This window comes from Dendrobates tinctorius, unplaced genomic scaffold (assembly GCF_039654945.1).
Source record: "Dendrobates tinctorius isolate UK_male_01 unplaced genomic scaffold, ASM3965494v1 ptg000158l, whole genome shotgun sequence".
NCBI lineage: Eukaryota > Metazoa > Chordata > Amphibia > Anura > Dendrobatidae > Dendrobates > Dendrobates tinctorius.
Window position 1 is genome coordinate 5,207,038 of NW_027361825.1, and position 20,898 is coordinate 5,227,935.

Genomic DNA, 20,898 nt, shown 5'->3' on the forward strand with positions numbered 1-20,898 from the left:
TTTGCATATTATGGTGGAAAATAAGTATTTGGTCAGAAACAAAATTTCATCTCAATACTTTGTGATATATCCTTTGTTGGCAATGACAGAGGTCAAACGTTTTCTGTAAGTCTTCACAAGGTTGCCACACACTGTTGTTGGTATGTTGGCCCATTCCTCCATGCAGATCTCCTCTAGAGCAGTGATGTTTTTGGCTTTTCGCTTGGCAACACGGACTTTCAACTCCCTCCAAAGGTTTTCTATAGGGTTGAGATCTGGAGACTGGCTAGGCCACTCCAGGACCTTGAAATGCTTCTTACGAAGCCACTCCTTCGTTGCCCTGGCGGTGTGCTTTGGATCATTGTCATGTTGAAATACCCAACCACGTTTCATCATCAATGCCCTTGCTGATGGAAGGAGGTTTGCACTCAAAATCTCACGATACATGGCCCCATTCATTCTTTCATGTACCCGGATCAGTCGTCCTGGCCCCTTTGCAGAGAAACAGCCCCAAAGCATGATGTTTCCACCACCATGCTTTACAGTAGATATGGTGTTTGATGGATGCAACTCAGTATTCTTTTTCCTCCATACACGACAAGTTGTGTTTCTACCAAACAGTTCCAGTTTGGTTTCATCAGACCATAGGACATTCTCCCAAAACTCCTCTGGATCATCCAAATGCTCTCTAGCAAACTTCAGATGGGCTCGGACATGTACAGGCTTAAGCAGTGGGACACGCCTGGCACTGCAGGATCTGAGTCCATGGTGGCGTAGTGTGTTACTTATGGTAGGCCTTGTTACATTGGTCCCAGCTCTCTGCAGTTCATTCACTAGGTCCCCCCGCGTGGTTCTGGGATTTTTGCTCACCGTTCTTGTGATCATTCTGACCCCACGGGGTGGGATTTTGCGTGGAGCACCAGATCGAGGGAGATTATCAGTGGTCTTGTATGTCTTCCATTTTCTAATTATTGCTCCCACAGTTGATTTCTTCACTCCAAGCTGGTTGGCTATTGCAGATTCAGTCTTCCCAGCCTGGTGCAGGGCTACAATTTTGTTTCTGGTGTCCTTTGACAGCTCTTTGGTATTCACCATAGTGGAGTTTGGAGTCAGACTGTTTGAGGGTGTGCACAGGTGTCTTTTTATACTGATGACAAGTTTAAACAGGTGCCATTACTACAGGTAATGAGTGGAGGAAAGAGGAGACTCTTAAAGAAGAAGTTACAGGTCTGTGAGAGCCAGAAATCTTGATTGCTTGTTTCTGACCAAATACTTATTTTCCACCATAATATGCAAATAAAATGAAAAAAAAACAGACAATGTGATTTTCTGGATTTTTTTTTCTCAGTTTGTCTCCCATAGTTGAGGTCTACCTATGATGTAAATTACAGACGCCTCTCATGTTTTTAAGTGGTGGAACTTGCACTATTGCTGACTGACTAAATACTTTTTTGCCCCCACTGTATACAAGGGAGGGAGAGTGGGAGCGGAGCCATATATACAAGGGAGGCTGGGAGAGTGGAAGCAGAGCCATATATACAAGGGAGGGAGAGTGGGAGCAGAGCCATATATACAAGGGAAGGAGAGTGGAAGCAGAGCCATATATACAAGGGTGGGAGAGTGGGAGCGGAGCCATATATATGGGAGAGAGAGTGGGAGCGGAGCCATATATACAAGGGAGGGAGAGTGCGAGCAGAACCATATATACAAGGGAGGGAGAGTGGGAGCAGAGCCATATATACAAGGAAGGGAGAGTGGAAGCAGAGCCATATATACAAGGGAGGGAGAGTGGGAGCGGAGCCATATATACAAGGGAGGGAGAGTGGGAGCGGAGCCATATATACAAGAGAGGGAGAGTGGAAGCAGAGCCATATATACAAGGGAGGGAGAGTGGGAGCGGAGCCATATATACAAGGGAGGGAGAGTGGGAGCGGAGCCATATATACAAGGGAGGGAGAGTGGGAGCGGAGCCATATATACAAGGGAGGGAGAGTGGGAGCGGAGCCATATATACAAGGGAGGGAGAGTGGGAGCGGAGCCATATATACAAGGGATGGAGAGTGGGAGCAGAGCCATATATACAAGGGAGGGAGAGTGGGAGCAGAGCCATATATACAAGGGAGGGATAGTGGGAGCAGAGCCATATATACAAGGGAGGGATAGTGGGAGCAGAGCCATATATACAAGGGAGGGAGAGTGGGAGGGGAGCCATGTATACAGGATGGGACAGGGGAGCCATGTATACAGGATGGGAGAGTGGGAGCAGAGCCATGTATACAGGATGGGAGAGTGGGAGCATAGCTATGTATGCAAGGATGGGAGGATGGGAGCAGAGCCATGTATACAGGGATGGGACAGGGGAGCCATGCATACAACAGGGGGAGCCACACAGAGCTGGACAAGACGGGGGGAACCACACATACATTTTCTGATGATTAGAAAATAATCAGCATGTACAGTACTCCAGTACAATTTTTCTTAAGTGCTCAATGCTCCATTTCCTTGTAGGTTCCAATCATCATTAGCAGTGACGGTCATCAGTAGAAGTAGCCCAGTGCTCCCACTGAAACAGAGAAACAAGCCAGGTGCTCCCACTCATTCAAAACCTATGGTGAGTTGAGTCACATTATAAATGTTATAATTAAATGATAAGTATGCATTGCTAAACTACAACCGCATCCATAGCCCCACCCCCTTGTGACCAAAGCCCCGCCCCTGTCACACCTCCATCCCCGCCCTGCCGGGCCATGGAAGAATGGTCTTGCTTGAAGCCGGTCCCTGGTGCAAAAAAGGTTGGGGACCACTGCTCTAGATCATCCAGATTGTCATTGGCTAATTTCAAACGGGCCTGGACATGTGCTGATGTGAGCAGGAGGCCTTGCGTGCCGTGCAGGATTTTAATCCATTACAGTGTAGTGTGTTACTAACAGTAATGTTTGAGACTGTGGTCCCAGCTCTCTTCAGGTCATTGACCAGGTCCTTCTGTGTAGTTCTGAGCTGATTTCTGACCTTTCTCAGAATTATCCTTACCCCATGAGATGAGATCTTGAATGGAGCTCCAGACTGAGGAAGGTTCACAGTCATCTTGTGTTTCTTCCATTTTTTAATAATTGTGCTAATATTTGTTACCTTCTCACATAGGCTGCTTGCCTATGGTCCTGTAGTTCATCCCAGCCTTGTGCAGGTCTACAATTTTATCCATGGTGTCCTTAGACAGGTCTTTGGTCTTGGCCATGGTGGAGAGGTTGGAGTGTGACTGAGTGTGTGGACAGGTGTCTTTTATACAGGTAACGAGATCACACAGGTGCAACTAATCCAGGTAATGAGTGCAGAATAGGAGGCTTCTTAAACAAAAACTAATAGGTCTGTGAGAGGCAGAATTCTTGCTGGTTGGTTGGTGATCAAATACTTATTTCAGGCAATAAAATACAAATTAATTATGTAACAATCATACAATGTGATTTTTTTTTTTAGAGTCTGTCTCTCACAGGTGAAATGTACCTACGATAAAAATTACAGACCTCTCCATTCTTTGTAGGTTGGAAACGTACAAAGTCGGCAGTGTATCAAATACGTATTTTCCCCACTGTATGTATACTGGTGCTACATGAAAAGTAAATTTATATTTTAATAATATTTATATTGGCAATGGAACATGATGGAGATGACCGCTTACAGTCCAATGATGACACATTCAAAAGAGGAAAATTGTATTAGTTTTTCCATGCCTGTAAAAAAAAAATAATCTGAAATTGTGTTTAAATAACTGAAATGAATACTCGCTTTCAAGTCCCTTGCAAGGAGAAACCCTTTTGCAGAAAGTTTTTTTTTAAACATAATTTTGGTTTTGAAATCTGAATTTATGTGTAAATGAGGCCTTCAGAATCTATCAGAACAAAACATAACTTATGTATCTATCAGATGACGAGAGAGTTAGAAACAAAGAAGAGAGTTGTGGGAATGAGGAACATGAAAGATAGAAGCAGCAAAAAAGAAACAACTTTGAAAGTGTACCTGTCGTTTCGGGAGAACTTGCAGTAGGATGTCTGTGTTTGCCTCTAGCTCCTCCCTCGTCCATAGAACTTTATGAGCACCAATTGTCATTTCTTAAAAAGATGGGGGCACAAATTTCTAAAACGCCTTTTTTGATATACAAGGTGAGGGAATAAGTAACTGCTCACCTTTTCGGAATTTGTGTAACCCACGACTGAGGAATCAAACAGGTGACAGCTGCTGCAGCACCCTCGGGGCAGGAGAACTTGCTGTGTTAAACAAGTGCTTGGAGGATAGGAGTGGTGATCTGTGCTGTCAATAAAAATCCAGAAGACGTTGTGTACGACAGACAATGCAGTTTAACCTCAACGCGTTTCGAGGTTGCACTAACTTAATCAGGAGAACCACAGTAATCTCCTAGTTCTTCTGAAGAACAAGTTAGTCCAACTTCAAGACGCGTTGAGGTTAACTGCATTGTCTGTCCTGTACAACGACATTGGGGAGAAATAAGTAGATTTTTCCACTAATAAGATACATTACAAATTTTAATATTTTCATGTGTACTGTTGATTTCAGAAATTAAAATTTATGATAATGGTTTCTCTTTAAAGAAAAAGGGTGCATATATATATATATATATATATATATATATATATATATATATATACACATGCATATATATAATTACAAAAGAAAATAAAAAAGTTAATAAAAAAATAACTACAAAAATAAAGGAGATTGCAAGTATATAATGAATATGTAACCTCTTCATGACATAGGAAGGAAGTAATAATATGTTCTACTGTAGGTCGGGTGCGGGTGTATGGAGCCGGCTCAAGAGTCAGATACTGGCTCTGTTACACAGCCGACATCTGCCTTGGAAAACAATCCTGTGACATCTGCTGAGACATCGCTGGTCCACGTTGCCTCCTCTCACAAAAAAATGCAAAAAAAACAAAAAAAAACAATCAAAATACAGTGGGGCAAAAAAGTATTTAGTCAGTCAGCAATAGTGCAAGTTCCACCACTTAAAAAGATGAGAGGCGTCTGTAATTTACATCATAGGTAGACCTCAACTATGGGAGACAAACTGAGAAAAAAAAATCCAGAAAATCACATTGTCTGTTTTTTTTTTTATTTTATTTGCATATTATGGTGGAAAATAAATATTTGGTCAGAAACAAAATTTCATCTCAATACTTTGTGATATATCCTTTGTTGGCAATGACAGAGGTCAAACGTTTTCTGTAAGTCTTCACAAGGTTGCCACACACTGTTGTGGGTATGTTGGCCCATTCCTCCATGCAGATCTCCTCTAGAGCAGTGATGTTTTTGGCTTTTCGCTTGGCAACACGGACTTTCAACTCCCTCCAAAGGTTTTTTATAGGGTTGAGATCTGGAGACTGGCTAGGCCACTCCAGGACCTTGAAATGCTTCTTACGAAGCCACTCCTTCGTTGCCCTGGCGATGTGCTTTGGATCATTGTCATGTTGAAAGACCCAGCCACGTTTCATATTCAATGCCCTTGCTGATGGAAGGAGGTTTGCACTCAAAATCTCACGATACATGGCCCCATTCATTCTTTTATGTACCCGGATCAGTCGTCCTGGCCCCTTTGCAGAGAAACAGCCCCAAAGCATGATGTTTCCACCACCATGCTTTACAGTAGGTATGGTGTTTGATGGATGCAACTCAGTATTCTTTTTCCTCCAAACACGCCAAGTTGTGTTTTTACCAAACAGTTCCAGTTTGGTTTCATCAGACCATAGGACATTCTCCCAAAACTCCTCTGGATCATCCAAATGCTCTCTAGCAAACTTCAGACGGGCCCGGACATGTACAGGCTTAAGCAGTGGGACACGTCTGGCACTGCAGGATCTGAGTCCATGGTGGTGTAGTGTGTTACTTATGGTAGGCCTTGTTACATTGGTCCCAGCTCTCTGCAGTTCATTCACTAGGTCCCCCCCGCGTGGTTCTGGGATTTTTGCTCACCGTTCTTGTGATCATTCTGACCCCACGGGGTGGGATTTTGCGTGGAGCACCAGATCGAGGGAGATTATCAGTGGTCTTGTATGTCTTCCATTTTCTAATTATTGCTCCCACAGTTGATTTCTTCACTCCAAGCTGGTTGGCTATTGCAGATTCAGTCTTCCCAGCCTGGTGCAGGGCTACAATTTTGTTTCTGGTGTCCTTTGACAGCTCTTTGGTCTTCACCATAGTGGAGTTTGGAGTCAGACTGTTTGAGGGTGTGCGCAGGTGTCTTTTTATACTGATAACAAGTTTAAACAGGTGCCATTACTACAGGTAATGAGTGGAGGAAAGAGGAGACTCTTAAAGAAGAAGTTACAGGTCTGTGAGAGCCAGAAATCTTGATTGCTTGTTTCTGACCAAATACTTATTTTCCACCATAATATGCAAATAAAATGGAAAAAAAACAGACAATGTGATTTTCTGGATTTTTTTTTCTCAGTTTGTCTCCCATAGTTGAGGTCTACCTATGATGTAAATTACAGACGCCTCTCATCTTTTTAAGTGGTGGAACTTGCACTATTGCTGACTGACTAAATACTTTTTTGCCCCACTGTATAATATATATTCCAAAATGTTATCTATAAAAATGCCTGCTTGCTATGCTTGTTCCCAAACAAGAAAGCATTGACAGAAAAATAAAGTGATACATGTCTGAAAATGGCGACGGAAACCACATTTTTTCTTTAAGTTAAATTTAAAATCTTTTCATTGCTTAAAACAAACTATACAAGTTTGATATTGTAGTAATCTTACCAAGTCATTTTTATTACATCATAAAAAAAAAATTGACACTTTTTTTTATCCATTTCTACACTGCTTGTATTTTTTTTTTACTTTTTATATTCCAGTACATCGCATGATATATAATGGAATGGTTTAATAAAAAAAAAAAAAGTATTTCGCCCCAAAAAAAAAACAAAAAAACTCATGCGCTTACATAAAAAAAAAAAAAAATAAAGTTATGGATCTTGGAAGAAAGGAAGGAAAAATGAAAGGGGGCAAAAGCTAAAATTGGTCACATTAGGAGAAGGGGGTTAAAACGTTGTGGAAATGAAACACACGTGCGTGGCAAAATCTTAAAGAAGTTGTGAAAAAGCATTAGGAAAAAACTGTAAAATGGACAACAAAACGTAAAACAATATATATATAAAAAAGAGAAAATAAAGCAACAAAATATCATAATGTTGTGAAAATATATAAGAAAATGGTTATTTTGAATAACCTGAATGATCGCTTTTTTTTTTTTATTGACGCTACTAATATAATAATCGAATGGTAATACAAGCACAATTTTTTTCAGAATTTGTAGGTTAGAGATACAAGAAATCACACAATGGGCCGGAGTAAAGACTATTGCACCATTAGGAAGGATGTGGTGACGTGAGGATGTGAAGATTACAGCCATAACACACATAATGAACAGTAGAGGGATTCTCTGTCAATATCATCAAGTGGAACCCCCCAGAAGGACCTGTGTCCTCTGCAGAGCCGGACACCCCACATACAAAAAGCCGGTGGGAAGAGGCGACCAATATAAGGACATACAAGGTAATGAGAGGGAATACGTAGGGACTAATGGAGACTGATGAAAAAGTGGGTCTGCTTTTGTTTTTTAATCTTTTTCTTTTAATTGCTAGTGATATACAGAATAAAAAAAAATGAAGTGTAGTAATAACATAAGATAGCATTACTATTATTATTTTATATTTGTATATGTGACTCACAGCTTTTGCTTTTTGTAACTTTTTAGACTTTTTTTAAATTTAAAAACTATTAAGTATTAAAACTATTAAGTTTTGATTTTTTTTTTTTTACTTTTTTTTCATTGCTTTTTTGGTCTTAAATTCTTGATACTTTTTTGTTAGAACGCATATACCGTGATTTAGATTTTTCTTTTTTTTGTAAATTTTGGTTCTAAATTTTTTTTTAATAGAGCTTATATATATATATGTAGATGTATGTGTGTGTATATATATATATATATATATATATATATATATATATGCTGCTCAAAAAAATAAAGGGAACACGAACAGCCTGTTGCAAATGGAATAGTGTTCCCTTTATGTTTTTGAGCAGATATATATATATATATATATATATATATAATAGATAGATGTAAATTTATATATATATATATATATATATATATATATATAATTTTACAAATAAATGAAAAATTTTATTAGTGCTACTCCAAAAGTTGGCCCCATATTCACCATATCACCCATTGCATTTGGTCCCCCCATGCTTTTTCTAAACCAAACTGAGACCACTGCAGATCCTCGTGATAATCTTAGCTTAGTGGAACGGCGGTGACCCGAAGTATTCTCTATATGAACGCAACAGTGCCATCCGCTTTGTCTCATGTGAAATTAGCAAGACTTTTTTGTGAAATCTTCCAGATAAAATCCCTAAAGACGTTAACTTCCTCCTTATAGGATCTCAAATAAGGTGATAATGAGGAGGGCGAATCGGCAGGTTTTTAATTTCATTTTTTTTTTCTGTATTTTGTTGATTAGTCCTTTTTCTTCTGATTACGGTATATCCTTTCTTATTTTCATTAGTGGATCATTTGTGTACACACTCATAAAAAAAACTTTTAAAGTTACATTTTTCCTTTCTTTTCATATATAATGTTCACAAAATATTAGCTGTTTGATTAAAGGATATCAAAAAGTTTTTGCACCACCAAACAATTGAACATAAAAAAAAATACAAAAATATAAGAGAAATAAAAATTAGTAAAAGTAGCAAAAATTTTAACTGCACAATTTGGAATTCTAAACATTTTTGTGAATTTTGAAAAAAAAACATAAAAGAATGAACTGCATTAGCCGGTAACAACAAGAATTGGAGTTTTTTGTAATTTTATATAAATCTATACATCAATACATGTTTCGCCATAGTCTTTAATCAGAGACCCTGAAGAAACGCCCAGCACGTAATCGAAACGCGTTGATATTGTATAATAATGTAGATTAAAAGATATTCTGTCTTATGACTTGACAAAAAGAGTTTCTTGCCTAAAAATCAAGCCAACAAGATCTGGCTTTGAGATATTCAATATGAGTTCTTTTTGAGATATTTATCTTGTCTGAATTTTTCATTTGCCGTCTCCAAACATTTTGCCTAAGTTTTTTCCTAAACATATTTTATTGTTTTTTTTTTTCTTCCCTCCATAGTATTGATGAAATGTTTCGCTCCAGCTTTGCGCTTCTCTGGATCTTCTATTTGAAAGGTTTGAATCCGTTTCCTAATTTCTAATATTGAAATTGAAAAAGTCAACTTTTTTTGGTGTAAATGATATCTAGACACAAATATTTATAAAGAAAAATAAAAAACCAACAAAACAGTCAGTGAAGAGGAATTGTAATATATTTGGTTAACATGCCATAGAACAGGAAACACAAGTAATGGGTCAGAGACCTCGGCTGTCACTGATCAGGACATCCGTGGTCATCGTTTGGGTCATTAGTTTATATATATTTCATGTTGTCTATTTTCCAATACAAAAACCTGACCATGCCGAACATTTTTAGAAAATAATAATGGAAATGTTTATAACATTAAAAAATGTAGCATTTCAATATTTTTGGCATTTTTTTTAAAATAATTTATGAAAGGTCAATATTATTTAATTATCATATTTTGCGGATTGTAAAATGCACCAGATTATAAATCACACCCCAAATTTTGGGGATGAAAATAGGAAAAAAAATGTTTTAATGAAATAGTGCTGCGACTTATAGTCCGCTTGTATAGCAGCTTATCTGGGAGGTAGGCAGTAGAGCGGGGTCCCAGGTGGCAGGGTCGCTGCTACAAGAAGCTGGCGGCGGAGGCAGGAGTGGGGTGATGCTGCAGGCCCCAGGCTGGTAGGAGAGTGCGTTCGGCGGGGGCAAGAGTGGGGCGATGCTGCAGGCACCAGGCTGGCAGGAGGTGGTGTTTGGCAGAGACAGAGATGGGGCAATGCTGTGGGCATCAGGCTGGTAGGAGGGGATGTTCGGTGGAGGCAGGAGTGAGGCGATGCTGTGGACATCAGGCTAGTAGGAGGTGGTGCTCTGCGTTGCGGGGGTTCTGACGACATTTTGTGAAAGCTCGGTGACCACCGCACTTTCTGTGATTTTCAGTGCGGTGGACTTTGAGAAAATGCGCAGATTGAGATCTCGGCTCGGGATCACAGTCTGCGCATGCGGTGCCTCTGGCGGAAATTTTTCTGGAGTCCACCGCATTGAAAACCATGGACTGTGCAGGGTGTCCAGGCTTTCACTAAATGTCAGCGGAACCCTGCACCGCTGAACTCCCACCACCTACCAGCCTGGGACCCGCAGCATCTCCCCACTCCTGCCATCACTGCCAGGTTCCTGCAGCAGCGACCCTGGGACCTTGTTCCACAGCAGCTGGTAAGCTACATTCAGATTATAAGACACGCACCCATTTTCCCTCCCAAATTTTTTGGGAAAAAAGTGCATCTTATAATCTGAAAAATACAGTATATATATTCATTCATTACAGTTAAACCTCGACAGGTAAAGTGAGTAACGCTGATTGTCTCTTGAATCCTTTGAAATTGAAATTTGCCAATTTTCTCAAATTTTTCCCAAAGATTTGATTTGCAGATTATCAATTTGCCACAAATTGGAATACTGGAAAGCCTCCAATTGCCCAGAAAAAGATGTGTGTAACACTCTGAGGTTTCCTAGGACTTTATTGAACCCTTTTCAAGCTCTTTAACGCAAACATAGCGTTAGTAATATCAAAGTGATACCTGGATGTGGGTAAACAGATGGAAACGGGTGGTAATCAACAGCCTGAATAACAGCACACTGCACAGGCAGACTTTAACACTTTATAAAAACTAAAAAGGGTACAGAAATTATCCATTTTTGAGGGCAGATAACTGCTGTGCCAATGTTTATATACCTTGGATGGATACGAAAGAAGTTGTGACTTTTTGGCTAGCAGTGATCTAAAAGTAATGCTTGTTTGGGGAGTAGCAACAGGTTTGCTAAATGAAGAAGCAATGGCTATTTAACAAGCCTTCCAACAATTATCCCTCTTTTGTGAGCAGTAACAGGTTTACAGTTTGAGAAATGAAGACGCAATGGCTTTTAAAAAAACTGTGCCAAAATGACCCCCTTTTTGGGAGCAGTTTCAGGTTAATTTACCCTATAAAAGGTAGGATTCCAAGCAGCAGTACAGTATAGCTATAGAAAACATTGGATAGGCAACAGATATTTGACTGTGTAACGACAATGGCAGTGGCAGCAGCCGCACAGTATGTAGGACCAGCTCTGGCAGCCCTAGCACAGCAGAGATACAACAGGAAGGATAGACCAATGCGGGGCATGTGGCATCATCAGTGTCAGCAGCAGTACAGTGTAGAACACCATGGACAGGCAGACAGACGCTACTGCCTATCTAATCATTGGTATTAGCCGCAAGTGAAAACGTCGGCACTGATCCATGCCTGATTCATTTTGATAAATATGAGCCTTTCCACAATTGTGGTGGTTTCTTGGTCTGCTTGGTGGAACATGGCCACCTTTTGTGCTGAACACCCTCTCTGACCGCACACTGGAGGCTGTACAAGACTACTGGATCAGTGGCAAGAACTGGCCCAAATTGCTAACCCAGAAGTCAATAGGAACGAGGCTTGGAGTTTCTGCTGGAGAAAAGATGCAGTCACTGTTCAGTCGGCGAGCCGCTATTTGTTGAAGTGCATCAGGTTGTGTCAGCGGCTGATAAAATATCTGGTTCATCCTGTGAAATATACTGTAATCGCTAATTATTGTTGTGCTGGCAAAGATGAAAGAGCGTTGGCTCCACAGGGAGCAGTCAGACTTGCGGTCGGACATAAAGCTTTGCCAAGCTGGGAACACAACTTTTTCCTGGTAATGCACCAATTTTGAAAAAAATCACGCAATTTGTTTTTATGATGAGGGTCTAAAAGCATGTCTGTCTAATAGTCAACTCTTTGCCTGATGTTAATTATGCACCTGTCAGCTCAAATGCAATCAAGCATGCAGCTTACCATGCTCGCCAGCACGACTCAGGGCTTGATTGGTTCACTTTTTCACGATTGGTGATCATGGCCATAGTTAACAAATATATTTCACACTGTCAGTCTTGTCCCCTTCCTGTGCATGTGATACTTCAATGTTTCCCTCCACATCCACCTGCTCTTGCTCCTCCTCCTACTCCACATCCTGCTGCATGTAACATTGACTTTGAGGGTCCCTTAGTCTCAGGTTGTTGATGAACATGTAGAAGTTCTTGTTCTTTCTCCACATGAGCCTTGTTGGCTGATTAAATCTTCTGCTTGATGTAAAAAAAAAAAAGTTGTGATTATCTTTTTAGCGACTCATGCAAATTGAATCAGTAATTGTTGGAATTCGCCAGATATGCCAAATTTCCTAAGATTGTACACAATTTCGAATTGCATCAAATCGATTTGCTGATTTCTATCCATGACAATGGCACCTATTAGAGATGGGATATATTAAGCAGCATTTGAATGGTCAGTTCAAGAAGTTGATTTGTTAGAAGGGGAAAAAAGGGGATGTACAAGACCCTGAGCAATTGTGATGGTGAGATGACTGGGAAGGGCTTGTCAAAAAATAATCTGTATTTCACAACTTCGGGGGGCTCTAGATGTGGCTCGTGACACTCTTTCAGAGCTGAATGTGGCCCTCGAGGTAAGAATGTTGGGGATCAATGGCTAGGAAACGAAAACCCGGGCATGTTTGCCTTTTATGAAAGGATTGGGTGGTTGCATTCTAGGAAACGGATCGTCGTTGGTAAGCGGCTAGCGGGTATAGGAGCATAGTCACCAAAATTTTGTGCTGGTAACTGAGAGACAGTTTAGTCTCACCCTCTATAATCTTTACACAGAACAACTCATTTGTGGGTGTCAATTGTGTAAATCTTGTTGTTTTTGGTCTAAGATGCATCAAATTTGCTATTATTGTTTCTGAAAAAATGTGGCAGTCCTGGCAAATTTGTGAAAATTGGCATAGATGTAGGAGCACAGTGGGAGGACAGAGAGGTCATTATTGGAAAGCAGGGTCTTGGTGGCTATAGCAGAAGTGGATGCTGATGATCATAACATTGCCTTTAACAATACTAGTGTCCTTTTCTGTGGCTCGGGCAGGTGCAACTGTTACGTTTGCATTCTCCAGCTACGCTTTTACACTTTTTGGGTTCTCTCCAGCTACACTTTTTGGGTTCTCTCCAGCTATGCTTTTACACTTTTTGGGTTCTCTCCAGCTATGCTTTTACTCTTTTTGGTTACTTTCAAGCTACACCTTTTGGGTTCTCTCCAGCTATGCTTTTGCTCATTTTTGGTATTCTCCAGCTATGCTTTTGCTCTTTTTTGGTACTCTCCAGCTATGCTTTTTCACTTTTTGGGTTCTCTCCAGCTATGCTTTTGCTCTTTTTTGATATTCTCCAGCTACGCTTTTACTCTTTTTTGGGTATTCTCCATCTACACTTTGACTCTTTTGAGTACTCTCCAACTATACTTTTTACACTTTTTGGGTACTCTCCAGTTACGCTTTTTCACTTTTTGTTATTCTCCTGTTACGCTTTACGATTTTATTTTGTTTCTCTCTAAGAATGCTTTTACACTTTTTGGGTATTCTCCAGCAATGCTTTTTGGGTATTCTTCAGCTACACGTTTACACTTTTGGGTTCTCTCCAGCTATGATTTTACACTTTTAGGGTACTCTCTAGCTATACCTTTTGGGTTCCCTCCAGCTATGTTTTTACACTTTTTGGGTTCTCTCCAGCTATGTTTTAACACTTTTTGTGTACTATCCAGCTATGCTTTACACTTTTTGGGTATTCTTCAGCAATGCTTTTTGGGTATTCTTCAGCTACACGTTTACACTTTTGGGTTCTCTCCAGCTATGATTTTACACTTTTAGGGTACTCTCTAGCTATACCTTTTGGGTTCTCTCCAGCTATGTTTTTACACTTTTTGGGTTCTCTCCAGCTATGCTTTTACACTTTTTGTGTACTATCCAGCTATGCTTTACACTTTTTGGGTATTCTTCAGCAATGCTTTTTGGGTATTCTTCAGCTACACGTTTACACTTTTGGGTACTCTCCAGCTATGCTTTAACACTTTTTGAGTATTCTATAATTATGCTTTTACACTTTTTACTCTCTCCAGCTATGTATCTACACTTTTGGGGTACTATCCAGCTACGCTTCTACACTTTTTGGATACTGTCCAGCTATGCTTATACACTTTTTGGGTACTATCCAGCTATGCTTATAAACTTTTTGGGTACTATCCAGCTATGTTTATACACTTTTTGGGAAGTCTCTAACTGCATTTTTTGGTACTCTCCAGCTACACTTTTTGGGTTCTCTACAACTACGCATTATACACAGTGGCTCAGTGGTTAGGGTCCTGGGTTTGAATCCCACCAAGGACAACATCTGCAAGGAGTTTGTATGTTCTCCCCGTGTTTGCGTGGGTTTCCTCCGGGTATTCCGGTTTCCTCCCACATTCTAAAGACATACTGATAGGGAATTTAGATTGTGAGCCCCATCGGGGACAGTGATGATAATGTGTGCAAACTGTAAAGCGCTGCGGAATATGTTAGCGCTATATAAAAATAAAGATTATTATTATTATTATTATATATTATTTTGAGTACTCTCCAGCTATACTTTTACACTTTTTGGTTATTCTCTAGCTGCACCTTTTGGGCACTTTCCAGCTATATGTTTACATTTTTGGGGTATTCTCCAGCTACGCTTTTACACATTTTGGGTAAAGGGGCATGCAGACCTAACTCTCCTGTTTTTATGGGCCTCTCTGTGGTACATAAGGTTATGATTAGACCAAAACCAAACATAGTGTTCGCTCGAAATTCATAATTTGTTTTAGCTGCCTTTATACCAAGATTGTAATCTCCCTTTTTATAAATATCCACCCCTAATCTTTTTCTGACCTAACTAATCAGCAACCGTCTAACATGGGCCTGTCTGGCCTTGTCTCTTGCGTAAACCTGCATTCTCCAAATGGCGAGCGCTCACAACAACTACAAGGTAACGTCAGATTGGACTTCAGCCAAACTAAATCTGATAGGCGACATTCCTCAGCAATCTGCTCCGCATCAGACCGTACAAATCGATTAAGTGTGACATGTTGTCATCTATCCTCCTTGCACGGTTTAAAGGGCTTTTACTGAGCTAGAAGAACATGGAAACTTTTTTCCAGAAACAGCGCCACACCTGTCCCGGGGTTGTGTTTGGTATGTCAGCTTTGCTCCATTGAAGTGAATAGTCTGAGCTACAATGCCGTCTTTAACCTTTTGACAGGTGTGGCGCTGTTTGTCCGAAAATGTCCGAATTCTGTTTTGTTTTGTTTTTTATCCTGCCTCCCACAAAAGAACAAAAAAAGATCAATAAATCATTTAGTAATTTTTACTCCAAAATGATGACCGTAAAATCTTCAACTTTTCCTCCCAAAACATATAGCAGGTCAAACAATGCGGATGTGATTTAATGAAAACTCATGCAGCTAATATCCAAGCAGTGGACAAATCCTTTAAATATTGAACTCAAGGTGGATTGTAATTATAAACCAGTGTGGCCATAGGAACCCAACTTACATTGGTCTTGAGAATGATGGGCTGGCTACGTCATCACCAACGTAAATGGGAGATATGAAAATGGTCAATTTGAGTCACGGTAGCGGTGTGAGCAGTGGTTATATGTATGACCAGTATATGTCTAAACTACAAAGAAGATGAAAATATCAACATCCTGTGGCTAGTAATGGACAGATAAAAGTAAAGTGTGACCACATAGGTGACGGCCGGTCAAGTGTTCCTTGCTCGCACTGAAGTTTGAGCTCCTAAATACAAATCTACTGTTATATTCGGGCCAATGCTTGTGGGCCCAAATGCAACATGTACAACTGGGCCCCCATTATCACATGTCCTTAATATTATTGGTCTTCTCATAGTGGCCTTTTGGGTCCTCCCCAGGCTCCAAAACCTCTTCACTCACTCTGGTTGCACTACTGACCTGGGCTTGGGTAGCATATACTTTTTTAGAAGGGCCATTGGGGAGATTTGGGGGCCTTATGACCTCCTCATTTATACAGCGTTTGATATAATTTATCTCAAAAATAGCAAATGTTTATAATTTATAGAGGGTCCTGGAGGAAATTGTAGATCTGTCCAGTGTAGAAGTAGCCTCTGAAAACATCCAGGTAAGCAGGTTTCAGAGGCTTCATCGAGGCTTCATCTGTGGCTTAAGCACATTTAGGGGGGCATGGTAGAGGCGTGAAGGAAGCAGCAATATGGTGTGATATAGATCTGATTAGGCACGACCTTTAAAAGGGGATGAGTCCACAAGTAATAATTTTTGGGAGGTGCCTAAAAACTACAATTTTGCAAACAAATAAATATGAACACCTTTAGGGCCTCAAAATGACCACACATCAAACCTTCTAAAAACACATGCAGGTAGCAGAACACCCATTTGCAGACTCCAAACTACCCCTTTGCTGATATCACCCTATTTCTTCACTCCGTATATGCAAGCAGAAGAAATCTGGCTATATCCATTAGGTGTGAAGATGGAGAGTTTCCACAGACTAGGCTATGTGATAGAGCACGGACACCTATCAGATTTGCCTGCCTTTTTCTGAGTCCAGGAGATCTCCCCTATTATGATTCTCGTCTACCTTTGGGAAGAGTTGGCATGTATGGGGTAACAATGGATCTGAACCTTTATTGTGAGACCCTTGACGAGAGGGGTCGGTGCAATTCCTTTTGCTCTTGGTTGAAAGATCTTGTCAAGAATCCCTCCGAACAAACAAAGGGGTGTGGTATCAGTCCATGGGTCATAGGAAGGGGGTAAAAATGTTTTTTTTTTGGGGGGGTTTAGTATTTAAATGACCATTGTTATTAATTGATGCAAAAAGAATCAAGTCTAATACAAAAAATTGTACAAGAAATGAAAGGAAATCCTCAGCGTATAACTACTAGAGAGCTCACAGGGCCATGCTGTGGTTAGGCAGCGTTGCTGTAGACGTTGCATTGTGGTCCTGGCTTCGGACTACTGCTCTGCAAAGGTGTGAAACTATATGTAGAGTAGAGAGAACAGGAAAGCAACAGTGGTGCACAGCAGGGGATATACGAGTAACCACAAACCTGTGTCGACAAGGAGCTGTATTTAAAAATTATCATGAAATTATCACTATTTCGAAAGCCCCACATTGAAATACCCAATTAGAGATTTTGGAAATAAGTGGACCCCGAATTCAGGACCCTTTTATATCAGCCGGTGTGGGGACTGGCTACAAAGAGTGTGACTCACTCTGGAGGACCCATCGCATCCATCCATTACATGGACATCCTATTGATTTCAATCCTAGATATGAACTACTTTATTTACCCTGCCAAGGTGCTGCAGGGGAAATGATTACTCACAGATTGCTGGGTGGGGGTCCAAGCAACTAGATATCTCTCCATTAGGTTATCTTTGGGGGACCATTCTAACATAAAGACCTGTCCAAGACGGGAAACCTCTCTAAGATCAGGTCTCTGGTCATGATCTGTTAGGTGACTGCATTTACACTTTATGGTGTAGATGTAAAATACAGTAATATTTTATCTGATTATTAAAGCTTCTACTGCACGTAGTAGAGTGGGTGTGATTTGATTCTCATTACCCAGTCCATCTGCCACGTCAGTAGGCTCTGGGGAGCCTCTTACCTTTTGGCAACCGTGGCTCTATTTGTGAGTAGTTGGCCTGGCGTGACAATAGTTAGAGAGCAGACCAAGCAAGAAGTGGTATACACACCTAATAAATCTATAAGAAATCAGTGTATGAAAAAAATGCTTTATTTGGAAAAACAGAACACACAATTAAAACCAATTAAAAAAGACAATAATTGTCCCAACAACACACCCCTACATGCAAATACTGCATATAACCTAAGTAGGAATGAAAGTCCCCCTATGTAAATGTTATAACACAACAAGCAATAAGAGTCTATCAGGATGAGCTGTGGACAAATGTCGGTAAAGGTGCCAATATTGAATCCACAGATATACTGGAATCATGTCCACTGCCAAAACCTGCAGCGGGCCAGGAAAAACAACATGAAAGTGTAGTGGCCAACAGGGCCAATAAGATATATTGTTAAAAATCACAGGGTGTGGAGAACGACCCCACGCGTATCGCTTGCTTATAGCAGCTTCGTCAGGGGAAGCTGCTGACGAAGCTGCTATAAGCAAGCGATACGCGTGGGGTCGTTCTCCACACCCCTGCTCCATCACCACCGCTTTAGCCTATTTTGGCTCCTTGCAGGCACATTTTCCTGTTTCTTTTTTACACATGCAACAGGAATTTGATTGGTGGCTATCATTTCACCCGTTTGGGTCAGGCAGGGCTCCAGGGCTCTATTCATACTCTGGACATATAGTGAGTATGTGATTTTTAACAATATATCTTATTGGCACTGATTTCTTACAGATTTATTAGGTGTGCATACCATTTTTTGCTTGGTCTGTTCTCTAACTATTTTCATGGATTATCCCATGCAAGGTCTTTGCACCCTTTTATAGGTTTATATTGATAATTGACATCTTGGTGCACCCTATATCTCTTTATTTCATTAGTTGGCCTCGCGTGACATCACCGATGACATCATCATTCTAGGCTGGCTGATCAAAAGAAGAACTGAAAATGCTGTAAGGTAGGAGACATTTCCAGTGGCCTCAGGTTGTTGATTTGGGTCTTGTGAGTTCATTTGCACCAAATCTAACTTCTGAGCTTTCGTACATCTGGAGGTGGAGTGGACCAGAAAGACAAGAAGAAGGGAGTAAACAGCAGGGTCTTTGCATTTCTAAGACTAAGGACGGTGCTCCATAAACCTTCAATATGGCTGACCGTAGTTGCAACTTCCAGTTGTCGGTGGAAGAAACCGCTCTGGAGCACAAACTGCTGTTCCCAATAGAAATAATAGCAGGCAAGAAGCACCCATACACATTAGACTGTCGTCTGAATCCAGCGGTATTGGCCAACAGTGTCAGGAAAATATGAGTATATCCTAAATGTCCTAAGTACACTTCTGGTGCTGCCTGTTGCCCTACACCCAGTTGGTTTGTGCATTGTACCTCTGAATTTGAACATGCAGCCACACCGCTGCAAGACTTCCTCCCTCCCTTTCTCTCTACACTATTTCTAATTCTATCCACTCCGTCCCCCTCCTTGCACCAGAGGGGCTCTTTTATTGCTATGGCGAGCTCAGAGCAGATTCTTCCGCCAATTATTTAAAACTTCCTTTGTCTATTCAAACTTGAATTGTATAACACACATTAATAATAGAGACAGGAAACATATATTTTCAGAATCAGTATAATTTAGGCTACACACAGCAACGCTTTGCAACCTGTGCACCCATCAGAAGCATGGGAAATGGTTTCTGCTCTCCAGTGACACACAGACATATCATATTTGATCTCAAAAGAAATGTAATTTAGTAATTATATAATTTAATCTATAATTTAATAGAAAATATAATAACCCTGTTGTCACTCTGTGAACTCCCCAGCCAGAGATATGGTAAGTAGAAGTTTTAAGAACTATTAAAAAAGGGGCGTACACCCGCCAACTCAGCCCACCTAGTGAGGTCAGTAAGAGAAAAGCATAAAGCTCAGACACTCCATGAGGAAGGTGTCAGATGCCTGGAGAACCAGCTACACAATGCTATGCTGAAGGACCCTTTGCCCTGGGAAAGTGCTCCTCCCCTTTATCAACACGTCATGTATGTGACTGAGATAGAATAAGTCTCTTCTTTTAATTCCTTTTCTTTGCTAACTGTTGTACATACTGTATTTTGTCTCCTTTTGTAATATTTTTTGTATTTTTTTAAACACTGCCATTATTTTCTGGAGTAAACTTAAAATTTTACTAGCTTTGTTTTCCTTCCTCTATGACCAAAATGACACATACTCCATGCCAAAACACGCTACCTTTTGGGTTGGTTCCTGACCTGATATAAGCTTTAGTATCAAACGAGGAACTGGTGGCAGCTAGTGTCCTGGTGATATTGTGGAGCCCTGGCAGTGACAGATCGGAGGTTTATGTGTGTATTCCTTGCCTACACACCGCCCTCACTGCAGAGGGCCTGATAGCCAGCACGCAACAAGGCAGCCTTTCCGGCGACTACTTATCCTGGGTGAAGTTCCCTGACTGACCTCAGGATAAAGGGGGTGTCGGAGAGCTGAAAGTTCCTAACTGGAACTGGAAGTGATAACAAAAGTTGGGTTATAACCCCCTTAACCCACCTAACCCTGACAAACAGTATAATGTGTTTGGAGATCTCCCAATTCTCCCCCGGTTGACAACAAGCCTGTTAAATATGAGTGTCGAAATTTTTTCTTCTATAAGAGATACAAAAGGAGTTTGGGCATGTGTGGAGACGGGAGAGGTAGCCATTTGTTCCACAGCTATCTAATGTGAATGGGGACTGTGGTGGGACTGGTGGTCGCGTGGTTAATGGGAGGTATATGTCACAGGGATACTCCCTGCGATGCAACTCAGAGTATTTTGTCTCTAATGCACATGAGCACTAAAGATGTTGTTGAGGGCACCTGGGTCCAGGTTGCGGGTAGCTATGAGAGATGGGAGGGACTGGCTACCCATATTATCTCACCTCTGGTTGGGGGTACTAACTGTTACCCTTTTTCCCTGTGTGTGTGGTTGTGAGTTTCAGGACCTGCAGTGACGTCATGACCATGTGACCAGCCCATGTGATCCATACCTCACCTGTGGATGTGGTTACAAGCTATGCAATTGAGGTGTGTTTAGCACATGGCAGTGAGTGTTTGGGAGTCTGCCAGTGTGGACAGATTTCCA

The 20,898-nt window shown here is 40.9% G+C and overlaps 1 gene segment (V, D, J or C); it reads left to right on the top strand.

Annotated features, from left to right (window-relative positions):
- LOC141051796 (T cell receptor alpha variable 36/delta variable 7-like) overlaps positions 1 to 20,898 on the top strand; it is an 85,966-nt gene that overhangs the window by 53,598 nt on the left and 11,470 nt on the right. Inside the window, 2 exon segments of the V gene segment in view lie at positions 7,304 to 7,551; positions 9,189 to 9,244. Of these exon segments, the coding sequence occupies positions 9,199 to 9,244 (46 nt within the window).